Below are 19645 nucleotides of genomic sequence, written 5' to 3' on the forward strand. Positions count from 1 at the left end.
TCTTTTCGGCGTAATGGCCTATTTTGCCTAATGACCAACAAAGCATACAATCGATTAAGCTTTTGTATTAATTTTAAATGCCAAGAAATACGTACATATCATTGAAATAAAATATGTTTAGATATTCAACAGCTTAAGTTTTCAAAACAATCTGCACCATGCCTTCCTCTGCTTGTATGGGTCATATGAATAGGAACCCCAGCAAAGATTGAGAGTGATTTGCCATTAGAGGCTTCATGCTTCATGTATCTTTATTTGAATATGAAGGGTCAGAATGCCGTTGGTAATGGTACGGTTCTATATTCATCCTATTCGAAAACAAGCAGTTACGGTACTATGTTCACTTTTAATACAAATACAATAATAAGAGTATAATGCTTTTGGTCTCTATTATTTCTTTTACATATACACAGAAAGCCGCTTATCTACGACACAAGTTTACCCAAGAATTCACTTACTGATCAAGTCTCTGGGCGTCTAGGTCATTTGTTTATCAAGTTACTCAATAACTCATTAACACATTCATTCAAAACAGTCACTCATTTACCCATCAACCCATTAATAAACCAACTCACTTATCAAATCACTCATTTATTATCTTACTCATTTACTCATCAACCCACACACTAACAAATTCTCGCTCACCAAGTCACTCACTTACTCTTCAATTCACTTACTCGGTTGATCTCTCATTAATTGATATATTGATTGCTTGTTCAGTCCCTCCAGCAGTTCGTCTTCGATTTGGGTTTAACCCAAAAGTGTTCTTTCTATTTTCTAAATATTCGATAACTAAGCCACTCACTTACCGACAAACTAATTCAAACAAATTATTGGGATAACATATTGAAATAAAAAAGTGAAACTCATCAACTCACTTATCAACAATTTTTCAAGCTTGTTTAAATTCTGAAAATTCTCACATATACCAGTCATTCAATTCAGCAACCTCTTTGTCATTATATTGGATCGGCTTCGTTATGCTTCACGACATTTGAGCCTCTTAATTAAGTTAAAATGTTTATGTTTGGTTTATGAGCTCAACGCGCATTGCAGCAATATTTGAATTTAGATTGAAACTGCAAGTTGCGAAGAAATAACTGTTTTTGTTTAACTGGAAAACAAGTTTCGTTCTCCAGCTGGAATGTCAACATAAAATAAGAGTTTATATCATACAGTATTGAAATAGTCATGCTAATAAGTGAAGTAAGTTACTAAAAATGCTAAATGTATCGGTTTTACGTAGAAATTTTATAGTGAGACTGTTAGAATTTCAGTTGTGGGACAGACATGCGTAGAAATTCAACAGTGGGACAATTTGACTTTACATGCTTTTCAATGAGTCTTCGAACAAAGTATGTTATTTTTTGATGTTATATGAAAATATACGTATAAATAGAGTGCCTGGTGAAAAAAAGTCAAAATCGTCAAAAAAAAAATAACATGGGACAACTATGCTTATAACGGCAGTGCAGCCTTACTCCCTTTCAAAGAAAGAACTAACATTTTTATGTTATTCTTATGTTATAATAAAACAATCAACGTATTTTTATGGTTAACCCGTAAGCAACCGGGACGATTTTTTTTTGGTATAAAGCAATATCTTCTTTGTTTTAGCCTGGAGTCATTTTTATAGTCAAGGGGAATATTTGTGCTAATAAATGGTACCTCACCCCCTTTTACTGGTAACCGTAAAGCTTTTTTTTTTGTAAATTGTACATGTTTTTCTCTAATTTCATCGTTTTGCTAATCATCAATAGTTTTCACTGATCCTTGACATGCAATGTATTTACCCATCATAGTCAATTGAAGCTTTGATCTCAGAGCTATTCTAAGGCCTCCGAAGTACTCCGAAATGTGTGTCATAAATCCAACATTCTAAACCATCATTTGTGTTCACTCTGTTCAAGAAATTTGGTCACGTTGATGTTCATTAGACCTCCCAATGCACACTGGGCCACGAGCGGGATCTAGCAAGTAAAAACCTCTAGCGTTTTGGGAGTGCATTTTTTCGAGTTGGTGTCTTCGGAGACTTGTATTTATTTTACCTGTACTTTTATGTGGTGAAGAAAATTAGTTGGTTATTTTGCCGCATAGGTGGCGCTGCGATACTAACTTTTTTGTTTTACGTCCTAGAGGTTTCCCGTCTTCTGCAAAGTTGTAGAGCGTGCAAAAATAAGTGAAGTCGCCAAAGACACCAAAGTTCTGTGACTTCAAATAACAAAGTTATACTAAAAATAGTAAAATTTACGTGAAAATCATGTTTTCATGACTATTTTGAATATTAATTGCAAATTTATCAATTTTAACACTTCCCACGTGTTAATCAAAGTAGCCTGCGTCGGATGATACCAACTTTATAATTTTTCGGGACATTTAAAATGGTTTTTTGGGTAAAATCTAGGGCAAAATAGTAAAAATTACTATGATTTTTACTAGCAGTTTTTTTCAAAAAGTGGCAAATTTCCGCAAAATTTGTTGCTTGCTTGAAAATATACCACTCAAGATCTATTAAATCTGAAAGTTTACCGGAGGTATGATTTGGTGTTTTTAAGATATCTTGTTTTTAAATATTGATATGTTTATACCTAAATTATTTTGAAAGAGAAGTAACTCTTTATTCCGGAGTTGTCCTTCCAGTAGATACTCACGGATCACTTTTAAATTAAGAGTCGTATGTGTAGTGTCAGCTTTGTGAACGTGCTCCATGAGTTCCATGTGGGATACCCATGAGAGTAAAGGTGTACTGATAGGCAATAATACAAGAATGTAGTTGATCTGAATAAATATATAAAGCAGTTGATTTGCAACAGCTGACTAAGCAATATGCCTTTTGATTTAATCCTCTTCTCCCTTTCGCTCAACGTTTATCGTTGCTGCCGCTAATTCGGCAGATATTACAGTATGTTTACCCTACGCCCTGATTACTTAAAATATACGTTTTGTGTTCAATTGTTTTGTGCATCAATTTATTGAATCAACAGTGCTCATATATTTATTGGTCTATTGAAAGAAAGAAATTATAATGGTAATTGGCCCTGTGTGAGCGACTCACGCAAGTGCAAAGTTTCGTCATATCAATCCGTGTGGTCAATTATGATTTCAGCTAACTCAACGTACATAATAAATTATTAATTAAATTATAAAAAAAAAATCCTCAGCTCAAGATGAGATTTGAATTTACGACTCTTATAGTGCTTTACTAACTAAGTCACTCTGCCAAATAATGACACGGCATTGATGATCTAAGTTTTATTTTCATAATTTCATGAATATCCATCTAAACATATGAACATTGAGTTAACTGAAAATCATTATTGATTCCACGGGTTGGTTACCGGAACTTTGCACTAACGTAAGTCGCTCACACAGGATCAAAAAGCATTATATTCTTATTCTTTCAATAGACCAATATGTAAATATATGTACACTGTTGATTTAATACAATAATGATGCGCAAGACAATTAAACACAAAACGTCAATTTTAAGTAATTAAGGCGTTGGGTAAAACTTTTAATGCAAAAGTGATCCGTGAGGATCTTCGCAGGACAACTTCAGAATAAAGAATTGCTTCTCTTTCAAAATAATTTAGGTGTAAAAACATCAATATTTAAAAACAAGATATCTCAAAAACACCAAATTACACCTCCGGCAAACTTTCAGATTCAATAGATCTTGAGTGATATATTTTCAAGCAAGCAACAAATTTTGCGGAAATTTGCAACTTTTTGAAAAAACTGCTAGTAAAAATCATAGTAATTTTTACTATTTTGCCCTAGATTTTACCCAAAAAACCATTTTAAATGTCCCGAAAAATTGTAAAGTTGGTATCATCCGACGCAGGCTACTTTGATTAACACGTGGGAAGTGTTAAAATTGATAAATTTGCAATTAATATTCAAAATAGTCATGAAAACATGATTTTCACGTAAATTTTACTATTTTTAGTATAACTTTGTTATTTGAAGTTACACAACTTTGGTGTCTTCGGCGACTTCACTTATTTTTGCACGCTCTACAACTTTGCAAAAGACGGGAAACCTCTAGGACGTAAAACAAAAAAGTTAGTATCGCAGCGCCACCTATGCGGCAAAATAACCAACTAATTTTCTTCACCACATAAAAGTACAGGTAAAATAAATACAAGTCTCCGAAGACACCAACTCAAAAAAATGCACTCCCAAAACGCTAGAGGTTTTTACTTGCTAGATCCCGCTCGTGGCCCAGTGTGCAATGCTACAAGCAACTTAATATTGTGGTAGTTGGACATTCCGTGAAATACAAATGGCCTCCAATACACTTCGAAGTTTCCAGGCTTTCCAAACTATTCTGGAACTAGGGTCTTCAAGGTCTACGGGCTCTACTCTCGTTTCTCTTCTGTCCATCGTCATAATATCATAATAATACGAGTATGTCTATGTGTTGCTATTTGGGAGTCCACTGGTATACAAATGGACCCAATATATTTTCAAGTATGAGTGTCAGTATCTGTAAATCCTAGAATATTTTTATTGTAGGGAATGCTCGCTTATATAACGGTACTCTAACCTATTCTTACTTAACCACATTCACTTGGTGATCTAGGTCATCCATACTATTCTGGCATTAAGACCTTCAAGCTCTATAAGCTCTACTCTTGTATATCTCTACTTTATCGATGTAATTCTTTCACGATTATTTCTGTTTTATCTCATAATATTTTGAGTATATCGTTGCGTTAGTTGTGCATCTGACATAAAAATGGTGTTTATAGTATTTTGAAGTGTCGAAAATTACACAAAAATTCCTCCACAAGTCCTTCAGAAATTCATCGTGATGTTCTCCGAGAATACCTCTACGAGTTCCTAAGAAATGCCTCTAGGACATCCCGTGAAATCCTTCACAAATGTCACGGCTGTTTCTTGAATATTCCTTCAGGAGCTGTTCTGGAATTGCTCCAGGAGTTCCTCGAGAATTACTTCCAAAATCTTTTGAAAAATCCTGCAGGAGTTCTTCGAGAATTCCTTCAACAATTCCTCGGGAATTTCTCCGGGAGTTCCCCGAGTATTCGTCGGGACTCCTCCAAAGATTTCTCCAGGAGTTCATGCAAACCATATTTTCTCATTTTTGGAATAGTTCGGATGATCCGGGAAGCTTCTAAGATGTATTCAAGTATCACGTGAATCAACTGATCTTCTATGACTACCAAAACGCATTATAGTGAGTTTGACGTGTAGCCGATGCTTTGTGACGAGTGTAGATTTGGAGGCTTTAACCATATAATATAAAAAAATATGCTTCAGGTATTGCTGATGTACTGGATATTTGTCTCCCACGACTTGTATTATATGTTTGAATCAAATGAGATAAATGCTGATTTTAGTGCACTTGATAGGTCATTACACATGAAAACCGTATATTTTAGCTTCATGGTGGGTTGGATTAGACCTGTGCGCCGACTTTATTTTGCTCGGCGGCGTGAGGGTAATTTTTGGCCGGCGACGGCGGCGTCATTGGCGTCACGCCGGTAGCAGCTTTCGGCGGCGGCGGCGTGAATCGGCGTGTCCAAAATTTGACCATAATGTAAACATTGGTATAGCAAAGAATCTGTCATTACGCTCTAGAATTTGTAGTCTGAGCATTTTCATGGCCATTTTTGACGCTATTACGTTTGAACGAATAGCTTTTTCGGGACCGTCACTGCGACCCATGATTTGACCTATTGTGACATTACCCGTATCCTTAGTGTAGTCTGTAGTGCATGTCGAATTACTCCATTACAAATGAACATATCGATTTTGCTACAGATTTCGTTTTGTTTTCTTAGAACCTTCAGAAGCTATCAAATTTGATAATAAGGCCGTACAATTTACGCTAAGAAATTTCCGAATGGTTTCAAAAGGAATTCCAGGAGGAGCCTTAAAGAAATTCCCGGAGGAAGAATCCCCGAATCCACGAAGAAAATTCCGAACTAATCTCTGCAGAAACTGCTGTATGAAACCCTGAAGGAATTTCTGCAGGAATCTCTAGTGGCTCAATAATCTCTCTTAGAGAGATCCCTGCAGAAGCTTCTGAAGAAATCCCTGATTGGAAATGTCGAGGAATTTCAGAAAGAAATCCAGGAAGAATCCCCAAGGAAATTCCAGAAGGATTTCCCAAATGAATTTAAGCAGGCAACCCAAAGTAACTACAGCAGGAATCCCCAGGAAACTCCAGGAGGGATCCCCGAAGGAATTCCAGCGAGAATTTCTCAAGGAATTCGAGAACGAATCCTTCAAGGATCTCAAGGCGAATCAACGAAAAATATCCAGGAGGAATCCCAAAGAAATTAAAGCACAGAATTTCCAGCACGAATTCACAAAAGAGTTCTAGTGGCAATTTCCAAGGGCATTTGAAAAAAAAATCCCCAAAGGGAGGAATCAACAAAAAATACCCAGGAGGGATCTCTGAAGGAATTCCAGGAGAAATTGCCGAAAAAATTCCAGCAGGAATTTTAGGAGGACTCTTCAATGAAATTTTTGAGGATTTACCAAAGAAATTCCAAGAGGAAATCCCGAAGGAATTTTAGGAGGAATCCTCGAAGAAAGTCCAGAAAGAATCTCCGAAGGAATTCCTGGAGAAATCCCCGAAAGAATTCTAGGAAGAATCTTCGAAGGAATTCCTGGAGGAATTCCAAGTGGAATCCTCAAAGATTTTTCAAGATGAAACCCAGAAGGAATTTCAAGAGAAACTCCCATAGGAAGTCCAGGAGGAATCCCCGGAGAATTGCAACAATGTATCTCCGAAGGAACTCTAGGAAGAACTCTAGGAGGAATTCCAGGAGGCAATACCGAAAGGGATTCTAGGAGGCGAATTCCATGAAGCATTTCTGAAGGAGTTTCAGGAGGAACCTCCGAGAAAATTCAAAGAGAAATCACCAAAGGAGTTCCAGGAGAAATCCACGACGGAATATCATGAGGAATCCTCGAAAAAATAGATAAGGAATTCACGAACCCCCAAAGGAATTCCAGAAATAATTTTCGAAAGGATTCGAGAAGATATCATCCGAGGATTTCTAGAAGGAACAATCGAAAAATATCCAAGAAGAATCCTTGAAGGAATTCCATGACGAACTCCTGAAATAATTCCAGCATGAATCCCAAAGGAGTTCCCTGCAATAATCCAGCAATAATCCAGGAGAAATTCCTGAGGAATTTCTAGGAAGAATCACCGAAGAAATTCCAAAAGGAGTCCCGAGAGAATTCCATAAGAAATTACCGAAGGAGTAATTCTAGGAGGAATCACTGAATAAATTCCAGAAGGAAACCCCGAAGAAGTTCTAGGAGGAATCCCCGGAGGAATTCCATGAAGAACTCCCGTAGGAATTCCATGAGGGTTCCCGGAAGAAATTCGAGGAAGAATCTCCGAAGAAATTCGAAGAGAAATCACCAAAGGAATTCCAAGAGGAAACTCTGAAGAAAATCGAGGAGGAACAGCCGAAGAAATTCCCGTAGAAATATCAGGAGAAATCCCCGACGGAATATCGAGAGACATCCCCGAATAAATTTCAGAAGGAATCACCGAAGGAAGTCCAGTAGGAAAACCCAAAATAATTCCGGGAGAATTTCCTGAAGGAATTCCAAGAGAAATCCCCGAAGAAATCTCTGTAGGTACCCCAGGGGGGACCCCTTAAGGGATTCTGGGAGGAATCTCCGAAGAGCAATTCCAGGAGCAATCCCCGAAGGAACTATAGGAGGAATCACCGATGGAATTCTAGGAGAAATCACCGAAGTAATTCCATCACGAATACCTGAAGGAAATCCAGTAGGAATCTCAGAAGGAATTCTAAGAAAAATCATCAAAGAAATTCCAGGAAGAAACTCCGAAGGGAGTTTAGGAGAAATCCACAACAGAATATCAAAAGAAAATCCCCGATAGCATTTCAGGAGGAATCCATGAAGTCTAGGAGAAAACCCCGAAGGAATTCCAGGACGAATCCCGAAGGAATTCCAGGGGAAATTCTAGGAGAAAGAAAATGAATTCTAGGAGGAATATCCAAAGGAATTCTAAGAGGAATCCCTAAAAGTCCATGAGGAATCTCCGGAGGAATTCCAGAAGGAAACCACTAAAGAATCCAAGAAAGGATCCGCGTCGGAATATCAGGACGAATCCCCGAAGGAATTTTAGGAGAGATTCTAGAAGGAAACACCGAAAAAAACCTAGAAAGAATCCCCGAAGGAATTTCAAGAGGAATCCCTAAAATAATTACAGAAGAAATTATCGAAGGAATTCTAGGAGGCATCTCCGAAGAAATTCCAGAGAAATTTCCGAATGAATTCCAAGAATCCTCCAGGGGAACCCTAGAAGGAAGTCCAGGGAGAATTTTTGAAAATAATCCGGTAGGAATCTTCGGAGGATTTTGAAGCGGAGTCCTCAAAGGATTTTCAGCAAAATCTTTAAAGAGAATCTTTCCGGGTAGAGGGAAGGATTTGCATGAGGTATATTTTAAAGAATACCTGGAGGAATTCTTAAAAACTAGTAGAAACTCCATGGAAGATCCTCAACATCCTGGAGATATGGCTGTTTATAATCCTACGGAAATTATTGAACTCCCACAGTCAGGGAAATTTTGCATCGATATAAAATAAAACATTAGGTCGTGAGGATAAAAAAGCAGCGAACTATTTGTAAATCTACTCACAAGTAAAGTTCACAGAATTCACTTTTTTACATATTGTTGATATGAATAGAAAAGTTATCGATTATGTAATGTTTACTTCTTTAGAACATTAACTTATACTACAGGTTTGTATTTTTTCCGACAAGACCCCAGATTCTGGCAATACTACTCGGCATAGAGCTACGCTGCCCGTTGACCCCGCAGTAATAGAACTGTCACAATATTTTTTCCGTAGTACTGATGGTTCTTACTGGAAGCTTGTGGTTCCATGAAGTAGTTTGAAGATTCCTTCGAATGGTTATTCGAAAAGCAAGTTAAATCAAGAAGGAATCTGGATAACCATGCTAAGGAACAAGAGGAAGGCTCCTAGATCTAGCAGATATTTCCGACAAGCAGACGATTCCGATAAGATGCTGCAAATTCCATGAGGACGCGGATAAACCTGAACATAAAAATCCATCTAGAAATTCCTCAACAAGAAACTTCCAGAAATTCCGTCAGGGTTTGATTCTGGAATTTTCCGAGAAAAACCTCTTGGCATTCCAGGATTTTCACGGATTTCTACCGGCATGTTTCGAAAATTCAAACAATTCTGACCGAGATTTTCCCTTGAGAATGTTCCAAGATTACTGAGTTCCTACCTATTTCTCCTGGAGGTTTTCCCGTTATTGCTTCCAGAGTTCTTCGTGGATTTTTCCCCGAGGTTTCTCCTGCGTTTTGTCCGAAGCAGTTGTCGATTTCTTCCAGGGTCCGCAAGAGATTTTACCAGATTATTTTCTCTCTTTTCGGGACATAAAGACTAAACTTTTGATCTATCGAGGTATGATCTATCCTGCCGTAATTCTGCAAAGTGACGTAAGCGCCATTCAAAATGTCGATATTTCTTGGTACATTATATATAATATCTGGTGTAAAAATAACACTGTGGTATGCCTGCTGTATTAGAATGCAAAATCTAGTCGTATTCTATCATCTATGGAAGGAAACTTAGAGGATGAGCAAGAGTTTTATGCAATATAACCAAAAATGGGCAAAAACTATCAATGTCGCTTACGTCACTTTGTAGAATTACGGCAGTATCAGGATTCATCTCATATATTGTCGCAGAATTTCTCCTACAGTTTCTCTCGGGATTTTCACGATTTCATCTGACGTTCCCACGAGATCTCTCCCAGAATTTCTGCATGAGTTTCTTAGGGGTTTTCACGAATTTTCTTCAGAAGTTCTTCCCAGCAATTCTTCCGAAGCTTCTCAAGTAGTTTCTTCAAGGAATTTTCGTGAGCTTTCTTCATGAGTTTATCCCTAGCTTTTTATAGGTGAATATTTCAGTTGGGACATTTCCTAAAGATTTCTCTCAGAGTTTTTAATGCCTGCAGCAGCTTTTAATGATATTTCTGACGAAGTTCTTTCCACGGTATCTTTCAGAGCTTTTTCCAACCTTTTCCTCGTAGTTGTTTACATCCTTGAAGGTACTCCTGCAGAGACCCCGTGGAAGAGTCTTGCAGAATTCGTGAGAACTCTAGTACAAATTCCAGGAAAAACTTTTAAACATCTCAAAATAGCACCGAAAATAGCACCGTTTCCCTTGAACTATTAAACTAAGATAGAATGATTTGGGAAAAATTTCAAACATGTTAATTGTGGCGATTCAATACAAAATAAACAATGACTTCGAAAAGGTGACTAAAACATAATTTTTTCAATGATTTAAAAAAATGTAAATACGCTTGAAAATACACCAAAAACTATTTTGAGATATACAGAACAGTCTTAAATATCAGCCAAAAATATAAAAAAATTGATTGCCCACGAAACAAAAATTACAAAAATGCTCAAACTGTACCCCGTCTAAAGGCGGGATTGGGTATTAGAGGGTTAAAAAAGTTCCTGAAAGCTTGGAATCTGAAGAATTTTATGATATGCTCAACTCAAAATTGACAAAATGGTCACTTACACCCCTTTGATTCTGGGCGCCTCACATGTTCTATTTTCTCTTAGAAAATGGAATTTGAGGAAATTCATATTCAATGGAAACTTTAAGAAATGAGTGGATCTAGTCTAGACGATCTCAGAATATTTTTCAACATCAGTGGAATAATGCACGGAAAAACAAATGAAAATAAATATTTCAGTTCGAATCGTTCAACAGTTGGCGAATTACCCTAAGGAAGTTTTGTATCTTTTCAACAAGAAAAAAATACGTTCAATATTATTTTCCAACTTACATTTGAAATATGAGATGTTACCGAGTTACAGTAAAAATTTCAGCTCATTTGAAGTATTGGTTACGGAGAATGAGATGTATGAAGAGATTACTCTAATGATTACGTCAATGTTTTTCGAAAGTTTGTCCAATAATTAGCACTTTAAAACTTCTTCGATTTGTTTATTTTTTATAGTTTTTTTATGTTTTTTTAAGGACAAAATGTCCTCCACAGTTCATTTAACTTTTTTCTACTGAATTGTTTTTTGACATTGATCTTCCATGGATTCCATCAAAATCTTCACAACCAAATCTTCTGAACATCCCAAGAGACGTGCATAAATGATTCCAGTGAATGAACTTATTGTGTTTAAGTTCCTTTTAATATTTGCCCACTATGCGCATTGTAACAGCCACCACCTACGCTGCGGAAGCAGCGAATCATGCAGGAACCACTACACCTATTCCATGCCCGTCAAAACTGTCATAGATTTCGATCCTAACCTTGGCAATCGTTTTGTTGAATCCTTGACGACGGACCGGCACCCTCACCGAAAATTGGTGCAATCCAAGGTGCAGTTTATTTGCATCAATGTATGCAGTCGTTAGTAGAAAAAAAAGAACTGTAAATACACAATAATCGACATTCGGAAGCACCTTGACAGTGTGCAGTGCAGTTGTTTGTTTCAGCACTACTATGTGAGCGAGCATGTTCATTGGTTTCCATGCGATGTTTGGTACCGCAAACCTGGATTGTTTGATTTTGAATTTATAGACTTGCTGGCGGTGTAAGTCAATGCCAATGACAGACACTGTTTATAGGTATTTCGAACAACAATTCGATAGCTGTTATATTCCGGAGAAAACTTATGACCCTCTTGGTTCGTGTGCCCCAAATTGCAGAAATTTATGGAAAGTGCTGCCATCCAGTACCTACGTAGGTCCCCCATTCCAAGCACTTCATTTGGTACAGCTCTGACGATTTATCACGAAACACGAACCTGCATCAATCCAACTAAAAAGTAATTTACATATATCATAGAAAGTTTAGATTGAAAACTTTCCACTTGTTATGCGAGGTGCACTTTTGCGCATCATGCAGCAGTAGTGCATGCTTCAACTCATCAAAACACGCTCTATTGTCGGAAGGAAACGTTACCTCACACTCTCTAGGTGTACTCTGCTAAAGCCTGTCTCTTCCATAAACGCTGGTTTCATGGGTACTACTGAACTGTATAAGGTAGATCTTTACCTACCAGGTCGGCGGCCGTGAATACACTACTGTATGAATCAAGAGTATGCTATTTCAACTTCACTCTCCCCTATTAATTTAAATCATTTCCTGTTTCTAAGTAAGACGACCACGTAAGTGAGCTTCGTCTTCTACCTCTTCATATTACGCAAACATCAGCGTGTCACGTACTGATCCAAGTTGTGCAGCAAATCACCCATCATCCATCATAAACTTTTTCGTACCAAGTTACAGTACTTGACTACTAGGTATGTGATTTTTCTTCAACTAATTGTTTATCCATTTTTTTCTAAAATTCTTCATTGATTTTAGACCTTCAACTTTTTTCTACTACTTTGCGTAACATCCTTACAATGTACATATATAACATCTCTAATACATCCTCTCTACAAGATTATCGTATCTCTACCATATGTGGCTAACATGTGGTCAATCACGGTGTCCGGCCATTTGGCCGAATGCCGGTCGGCCGAATGTCGTTTGACCGAACGCCATTTGGCCGAATGGGTCGTTTTTCCGAATGGCGTTTGGCCGAATCATGATCAATAGAATTCAGAGGAAGCTTTTGACATTCTAACTGTCAATATGATCATCAGAAATATTTCCTTCTTTTAATCATAGGCTATTCTTTCTGATATTCAGGAATCAGTTGGCGTTGAAACTGTCATTATTTTATCAAAGATTTTTCCTTCTTTGAATCATTGGCTGTTCTTTCGGGTCATACTGAGGTAGGGAAGAGTGACATGGTCAATTAAGTTCATTATTCATTCTTCGGCCAAACGGCATTCGGCCAAACGACCCTTTCGGCCAAAAAGCGCTCGGCCATACGGCATTCGGCCAAATGGCGTTCGGCCAAATGGCGTTCGGCCAAATGACCCGGAACCGTAAATCACTACTGTACGAAACCCTGGGTACACGAGCAAAACATGTTCTGCAGTTTCTCCAAAAACTGCACATTGGGCACTCCGAAAAACCCGCATGATCGAAACGGTATAGATACTGTCTTGAGCAGACATGGCCCGTAACGACCTGAGTTAGGAAGAACGTTACTTTCCTCGGTACCAACGTATGGGTCAACCTACGTTTTGTTGAACAAGACAGTCCTGCCTACCTGGCAGCTTACCATCACGCCCAATTGTTTCGATGGTGAGCCAATTCAGTTTCCTAGAGGCCCAGTGCCTCTAGCAGGATCTTACCCCGCTGGTTCATAAAGCGGCTTCCCAACTCTACGGCCCAGGCATTGACCGACCTGTCAGCACGGTAGCCATCCAGCATCTACGTGAACTGCTCAATCGACCACTGCGGATGCGCATAACAAAACGCATCCCACGAGTAACAAAGGAGAAAAGGTCCTCTACGCCAGAGCCCTGCATTAACGCGAAACAAACTACTGTGGGGTCGTCCAGGTTTCCCACTGGCTTCGTTAACGATTACGCATTCCTCGGCACGGGCCGCTCGACACCTTAAATTGAGGTTACCCCATTTGGTGAACACTTTCCACCAGAACAGGCCATGCGCAGTTCTTAGTCGGCAACTTCACGACTGATTTGCAGAAGGGGTGCGGGTTCGTCAAGCCCTAGGACACCTGCTGAAATCCCTTTAGATTTCCTTGAACACCCCTGTGACGTCTATGCACCCTCATGTAACCCCCTGGAATCCCCTGAAATGCCCATGAGACCACCTGGAACGCCATTAGACCCTCTTTGAATGCCCCAAAACCTCTGAAACTGGTCAGCAACCCTTTGAAAACCCCTGAAATCCCATGAGAACACCTAGTGCCCCTCAGACTCCATGAAATGCCCTTGAGACGCCATGAAATGCCCCTGAGACTCCCTGATGTACCATAGATACTCCTTGGATCCCCCTAAACCCCCTGGAATGCCACTGAGCCCACTGAAACACTCTAGAGACCTCTGAAAGCCCCCTGAAACCCCTTAGAAATACCTAAAACTGAAACAAGCAATAGACCCTCTGGAACATCGTGGAACCTCTTAAAACTTTCTGAGTCCCCCTGAAACGTCCCTGAGACCTCTTCCAAGTAACATTTTGAGAACCAGTTAGTCTTGAAGAGGTTTTGAAAAGTGCCATAAAACCTAATACCATTTATTTAGGTACCTATGATGGTTCAAAGATTCTCATTTAGTTTATTTGACTAAAAAAATACTTGAGCTAGGTACCCCCTGAAATACCACCCCCCCCCCCCCCCCCCCCCACGCCTCTAATGCCTTCAATTGCTCCTAAAACCCATGAAATTCCCAAAAAGACCCCTGAGACCCTTTGAAATGCCCCTGAGTATCCCTGGAACGCTTCTGAGACATCCTGAATCATTGGAGAGATCCTCTGGAACAATGACACAAAATGCATGTAGTTTTGCATAATAAGGCCGATGCAAATATTATATTTCTTTTATGTCCGAGGCCTCTCATCGGGTACGAGGGGGGGACAAAAAATAACAAATGGAACAAAAAAATAAAAACGAAAAATAACTATTGAAAAATTAAAAATTACATCCACTATTGAAAAAAATATTTTTCGACTATTGAGAAATTGTTGGTTGAAAACATTTTTTCTGTTGAAGATGGAGTCATGAGCCGCCATGTTTTTTTTTTTCGCCCCTTCAAAATTTCGAGATTTTTGAAGGGGGGGGGGAGGTGACATAAAACAAATTAAATATTTGCATCGGCCTAATCATGAGTATATGTTATTGATGACGTGTAATTTTTGCTATCTTCCCTCTCTTTTTAACAATTTGCCTCGCGATTTTGAAGATGCAAATATCGATTTCCACTGCGTTGATGTAGCTGAAACTTCAATCAATTGTGCACCGTAAGTGAGAAATAAATAATATAATAAAGTTGTAATAAATCAATAATACTCATACCATGTGGACATTTTCGGACCTGGATCAGTGAGCTGATGTAGGAACTCGATATCCTACGATATTTTGAAATCCAAGATGACACTGGGTGTTTCAGAGAGTAACGCACCTGGAACTCTCCGGAACCCCAGACAACGTCCCTGAAACTCTTTTAATGCCTCTGAAACCCTCTGAAAGTCGTACAGAACTCTTTGGACGATCCCGTTGGCACCTGAGACTTTCCGAAACCCCCAAAAACGCCAATATAAAGCCTTTATAACGTCTCTCAAACCCCCCGAAAATCCTCAGAAGCTTCTTGAAATGGTTCTGAAATCCCTTAAACCCCCTTGAACACCATATAACGCCTCTGCAATCCTATGAAACCTCCAAAACGCCCCTGAAACCTGTTCAGAATTGTCCCCACTTTTCACAGTTTCGGTTATCGAGTTCTAGCTCAAGTTATCCGCAGCAGCCCAGATTGCGTCGTCGCGGGGAGTTTGACAGTGGAAAAATGGTATTTCTGCGGGACGTGTATTCACGTGTGCTGCAAGGAAAAGTCAGTTCCACTGACAATCTCGGGGAAGTGGATGCAGGAGTCCGCTGCTGCCATGCGCGTAGCTACAGAAAATAGATTTGAGGTTTTAAAATTGAAAAATATCATATCTGACAACACTGTATGGAGCCGGGGCCTGTGGCGCAGTGGCTACACGTTCGCTTCATAAGCGGATGGTCATGGGCTCGATCCCAGCCCCGGCATTTCGTCAGTTGCTCTTCTTCCCCCTGAGAGCGGCTGGCACTTGACCCTCTTCTGAGCTCTCATAGCTCAAACGGACCCGGATAATTGGATATCGGCGAACGGTAACCCATAATGGACGACCCCTAATCGGACTGGAAAAGGAACAACAGCCACACATCATTTCATCATAGTGCTCATCTTTCTACCAAGCATAAGGTAGAAAAGTGAAAGCAGCACAAAGGCAAACCAGTTCGATATAGTAGAATAAGAATATAATAGAATACATTTAGGTGCCGTACAAAGTATAAGAGCAGCTGCCAATTGGAATCGCTCACGTAGTGCCCTAGTGGACAAAAGAGCTGTAAAATAGGTTAAGTGGTAAAGAATAAAAAAAACACTGTATCTGTTCTGGGTTCAATCCACAGAGTCTATCTATAAAGTATACCTTTAGAGTAATCAACACACAATCTATCATCTAAATATATATCCCCTATCAATGCATCGCATAACCGAACCAAAGGTGACTCCTAAGATCTCACATCCTACCCTACTAACAAATACCCCATCCGTGCTGGTTGTGAGAACGCAGGGTGCTTTCGGTCTCTAATAGCAACAATCATCGCACTAACATTCGTTTCGCTTTCCATCTGACTGTAAGGACTTGGCCGGCGCCGGTATTAATCCAAAATACATGAGCTACTTGAATTACGCTTTGAGAATAAGTGGAGTGTCCCAGCCCCTTATTCAGTTGGATCTCAGAACAATTCATACCAGTTAGGATAAATCACGGAGGAGCAACCATTTACATGTTCAGCCAGTCTAAGCGAAGCTAAGGATGACCCTAGTTTACAACGCCCCTGAGACCTCCTGGTACCCCACTGAGACGCCTTGAAACGCTCCTGAGACTCCCAGGTAACTCCCTGAAATACCCCTGGAACCCCTTAAAACTCCCTGGGACCCTCTGAAAAGCCCCGGAGATCCCTTAAGATTCCCTGGAGCCTCCAAGAAACTCCTGAAACCTACTGAGACACCCTTAATCTATCTAGAGATCGCTTGGAACCCCTGATACCCCTTGCGGCACCCTGCATGGAAAAGAGGTTTTAGTGTACCAACCTTAGTTGAGAAATCCACATTCATTGGGCATCGTACGCAAATTACGTAACGCTATAAGGGGAGGGGGGCGTCGAGCTTAGCGTTACGATCCATACAAAAAAATGGTTTTTCATACAAAAAGCGTTAGATGGGGGAGGGAGGGGGTCTGAAATGCCCAATTTTTGCGTTACGTAATTAGTGTACCATGCCTTGCTGCGTCTTCACCAAATGCTTGTTAGTAGGGAAAGCATTGTTAAGTCAGGATTCACTTTGATAAAAGATACGACATTTTTACTTTCAATCATGTTATGTACGGTGCCGTAACAAACCGTTTCTCAGCAAAATCAAATGGCTCTGTTGGGCACACTAAACAAAGCTGGCAACTGAGGAACTGTACCCGTGTCAGATGTACATTTATAACTATCGCAATAATATTATCTTTATAAACACCACACTTTATGTTATAGAGTTATCCCTCTATGGTTGGCTTTTCGGTCCGGATAAATTATAAGCGGGGTGATACTATTTCATCCGACGTTTCGACCCTTGGTTTGGGCCTTCTTCAGGGAGGTTATAGGGATACCGCTACGTTTCCCTATAACCTCCCTGAAGAAGGCCCAAACCAAGGGTCGAAACGTCGGATGAAATAGTATCACCCCGCTTATAATTTATCCGGACCGAAAAGCCAACCATAGAGGGATAACTCTGCCAATCCGTCGGTCGTTTCCACAATCAGCTTTATGTTATATGTTATATTTAAAGAACAATTTGAAATATTCGCAATAAAAGAGCATGAAACGAGCTCACCCATTTATGGGCATCCATTTATCTCTTCATCGCTGGTTACCTGGGTTTCCAACCGAAACCCGGAAAATGTGAAAATAAAACAAAATAATACCGAAAATTTGCGCAACGCCTGACTTTGCCTGGCTTTCCAACTACCTAGCCAGAGCTCACTATGTACGTATTTCAATTTATGATCTGTTGAAAAACTACTCTATTGTCCATTACCGATTATTCATGGTTTTCAAACTTCACATAAAAATATGCTGATCCGAACAGGATGTCGATTGACGAGCCCATTCATTAGAAGAAAATCAAGCCATGACATTCATTGTTTGGAATCACTGTTTGCTAATTTATTTTCCCAACCTGGAAATAAACCCAGAAGTGCTGAGTTGTACATGAAAAATCACGTCATACACATTTAGGTGTTCTTTTTTCGGCGGTGTCATTTAGCAAATGTACCAAATTGTGGTAAAACATCGAATAAATAACCATAGGACCAAGCAATATGAGACGCAGTCAAAAGAAATAATTGCAAAACAGCTCACATTTGATTGCCGGTAGGAGCAAGTGCGCCCTTCCCCCGCTGTTATACCCTTTGCTTTTTCACTGCGGCGCGGAACGTGTCGTATTCGCTATTTAGCAAAGATTGATCAATAATTCTAGTGGCTTTCCGTTCCGCAGTGTTCGCCGTTTCTATAGTATACTGCTATGGCCAGGTGGGTGCTATTATTTTTACGGGGTGTATCGTGTTCGCCTGTAACTATGTTGCGGTTTCAAGAGTCTGTTTGGGATGGTTTCCGTTCCGAAGTACATAGATGATAGCCAGGAACTGTGTGATGGGTTGGAGAAGAAGAATACACGCTATATAACGGGTAACTTGAACAGGTGATTGAGAGACGAAACTTTGGTGTTTTCAGCTTCCGTATTAGGATTAGTATGTTTTTAACATATCGTGTAGGGTAGAATCTTACATCATCATATGCGCTAATTCCCGTCATATCGGACGAAAAAAAGGCTATAATAACAGATATTCCAACTTACCTTTATCAATGGCTCTTCAGATATAAACAAAACAATGTTTATGTTACGAGTTGATTTTTTTTTGTTTTGCGTACGACGAAGGCACGCAAAGCAGCAGCCAACCGAATTGTTCTTTATCACCGTTCAATTTCCGCTTCTCCAGATTCACTTGCTGAACCACCCCACAAAAGCGTTGTGGAACTTCAAGCTTGGATTACACTGCTGCAGAATACAGCAAAAGCTTTTCAATTTATAAAATAAATCATTTTTTCCCCATCGTTAAAATGTAAACAACAAGTTGTCTTCGCCTAGGGAGGATACAAGCAAATGTGTGCTTGGATTTTCTGCATACGAAACATAGTATTTCAAAACCACAGAGAAAGATTTCATCGTAGCACTGTGATGGCGTATTATGATCTGGTGGGCAAAAATAAAAATGGAAATATGTTATTCTAAAGCTCAATTGAAAAGCTTTCTGCAAAAGTATTTAGAGCACATGATTAAAATTGGATGCGAAGAATTTGACCAACTTTTCCAATAAACATCCTACGGTCAAATCATGATTTTGACAATCCTTTGTACCATAGTGTCAAGTAGAAGGTGTACCGGGAATTGAATTTGAGTTGTGCCCGAAATAGACATGGACTAGACGGAAACAGAATTCGAGGGACAATTATTCAATCTTATTATTTTAAGTAAATTGTAGTTCTTTGACATTTTTTTTACATTACATATATGAAAGCTAATTTTTAAATAAGTAATTGAAAACAAATTGGCTATGAGGCATTGAACCAGGAGCAAGAATAAACTTGATCATTATTGGTCGGTGCTTAGCTAGACGGGAATTAGATAAAAATCCTACTCAAATAAAAAGGCAGCTGTGAGCTAGATTAGCTTCTAACTAAATAATATGAAAATAATGCAAAAGTGTTATAAACAAAACTTGTTAATGGCTACTTTTTCCTAACTCTATTTTCCTAGGCGGCTTCGATGGCACGTCCAACGTGTTGGCGGGCAAACTTTTCAACATTCCGGTGAAGGGAACTCATGCTCACGC

At 39.3% G+C, this 19645-nt stretch overlaps 1 protein-coding gene across 1 annotated transcript in view; it reads left to right on the forward strand.

Moving 5' to 3' along the window:
- LOC109407088 (nicotinate phosphoribosyltransferase) overlaps positions 1 to 19645 on the forward strand; it is a 45469-nt gene that overhangs the window by 23208 nt on the left and 2616 nt on the right. The window contains exon 6 of the mRNA XM_062847848.1: positions 19570 to 19643. Coding sequence (XP_062703832.1) covers positions 19570 to 19643 — 74 coding nt within the window. The remainder of the gene's footprint in view (positions 1 to 19569; positions 19644 to 19645) is intronic.

Source organism: Aedes albopictus, chromosome 2 (assembly GCF_035046485.1).
Source record: "Aedes albopictus strain Foshan chromosome 2, AalbF5, whole genome shotgun sequence".
Lineage (NCBI taxonomy): Eukaryota > Metazoa > Arthropoda > Insecta > Diptera > Culicidae > Aedes > Aedes albopictus.